The 1850-nt window shown below is 38.8% G+C and overlaps 1 protein-coding gene across 1 annotated transcript in view; it reads left to right on the top strand.

Annotated features, from left to right (window-relative positions):
• Window positions 1–655: 655 nt before the first annotated feature.
• Window positions 656–1850, top strand: part of LOC102205520 (Fc receptor-like protein 5) — a 3489-nt gene continuing 2294 nt past the window's right edge. Inside the window, exon 1 of the mRNA XM_005754266.1 lies at window positions 656–691. Coding sequence (XP_005754323.1) covers window positions 661–691 — 31 coding nt within the window. The 5' untranslated portion in view covers window positions 656–660. The remainder of the gene's footprint in view (window positions 692–1850) is intronic.

The following is a 1850-nucleotide window of genomic DNA, read 5'->3' as shown; positions in this document are numbered from 1 at the left end:
TTTACCACTAGGCGTTACCAGAACACCTAATACTTGTTATTAATCTCTGTTTCTCTCCCACAGCATGTTTTCCTTCTCTCACCCCTCGCAGCAGATGGCCGTCCCTCCCTGACCCTGGTTCTGCTGGAAGTTTCTTCCTGTTAAAAGGGAGTTTTTCCCTCCCACTGTCGCCAAAGTGCTTGCTATAGGGGGTCATATGATTGTTGGGTTTTTCTCTGTATGTATTATTGTAGGATCTACCTTACAATATAAAGCCTTGAGGCGACTGTTGTTGTGATTTGGTGCTGTATAAATAAAATTGAATTGAGTGTTACACTTTAGCAGAGATACCACTGTGCACATGCACAACCTTAGGCCTGGTTTATGTAACCGTGGCTTATATTTGTAATATTAATACAGAAAATGTTCCATCTGTAAAACTCTGTTTTACAGTCCACACATTCAACTACTTTTTCTAAAGGAACAGAAAGAAAGAAGACATTTCGATTTTATGGTCTCTAGATATAAATGCAAAGGTGTTGCAGGTCCAGCATAGGGTACTTGATGAGTTTTTTTATGTTATTTTGTGGGTGTGCGCTGTGCATGGTGTGAGAAGGCTTTGGCAGGATGTGGTTTAAATTATTTTTTTCAGACTTCAAACAAAGTCATCTTTAAAACAGGATGATGATCGCACCAGTCTGCCTCATGATCAGTAAGAAAACTGACTTTTTATTTCATATTTGTCAACAACAGATCTTTGTTTGTTTTTACATTTATAGCTTGCATGCAGTTTTTCTCATTTGCAATGAGTCAATTCTTAAATGATGGTTAAAGTTTTAAAAGCAGTTTCTGAAATTCTTTAAAACACTTTGCTACATGTGAACATCAGAAAGCATATTTGTTTTTTTCTTCTGTAAATCATTTGAGAAATGAGCCGTGTTGGTTTTGAGCCAAAGGGTTCAAGGGTCTTGTGAGTGGAGTTTGTGTCTTTGTTTGGACTGTGTGAGTTCCTGGTAGTCTAACTTCCTCCCACGGTCCAAACACATGCCTGTTAGGTTAACTAGTTATTTTAATTGTTCACAGGTAAGGATGGGTGTCTGTGAACGTTTAGCTCTGTGATGGACTGATGACTTGAGTCCTCGGGTGGAATCTGTCTCTAAGCCCCTGTAAGCTGGGCAGATTCCTGATTTTGTGCATTTTATGATTTTGAATTTGAATTCCTCTCGTACACGTTAATGCAACATCAGCTGTCATGGTTGTTATAACTCCCATCACTTCATACATGGTGGAATATTTACATGGATTAGTTTTCCCTGAAGCTAACATTAACCCTACTTGAACATTCATGGTCAGAAGTTTCCATACACTCATCAGGAGAGTGAATGTTGAGGTAATTGTGGGCTTTTAATGGTTTCTTCAACTGTTCTTACATCTTTAATGACTTTGAAAAACTAAACAAAAAAAGGTTGAAATATTTGGTTAACATTTAACAAATATTAGTGACAGCCAACAACAAGCTGCAGGCATAACTCTGATGGGAAGTTTGACCTCTCTTATTGGCAGAATGTTTTGTTTCTGGGTCTTTGACCCAGCTCTTTGAGGTTACTTTTTTAGGTTAACATATTTGTTGATGTTTGATTTTTTGCTTTGTTAAGAAGTTTTAGCTTTGGGTTTTGGTTCTTTTCATGTCATTGAGTTTACAGCTTTCCCCACTTATGTCTGTGTCTGCTCGCCTTCTGTGGTCTCGCTCCCCTTCTCTCTGTGTCTTGTCTCCCTTAGTTGTCCCAGGTTTTCCTCCTTGTGTTTCATCCTTGTCTCATCTGTCCTTCATGTGCATCCATGTGTGTTCTCCACAGCCCATCATGTCTCTC

The sequence above is a fragment of the Pundamilia nyererei genome, unplaced genomic scaffold (genome assembly GCF_000239375.1).
Source record: "Pundamilia nyererei isolate P.nyererei 1_Seehausen unplaced genomic scaffold, PunNye1.0 scaffold00529, whole genome shotgun sequence".
Lineage (NCBI taxonomy): Eukaryota > Metazoa > Chordata > Actinopteri > Cichliformes > Cichlidae > Pundamilia > Pundamilia nyererei.
Note: the sequence above shows the minus strand (reverse complement) of the source record. Positions and strands in the feature narration are given on the sequence as shown.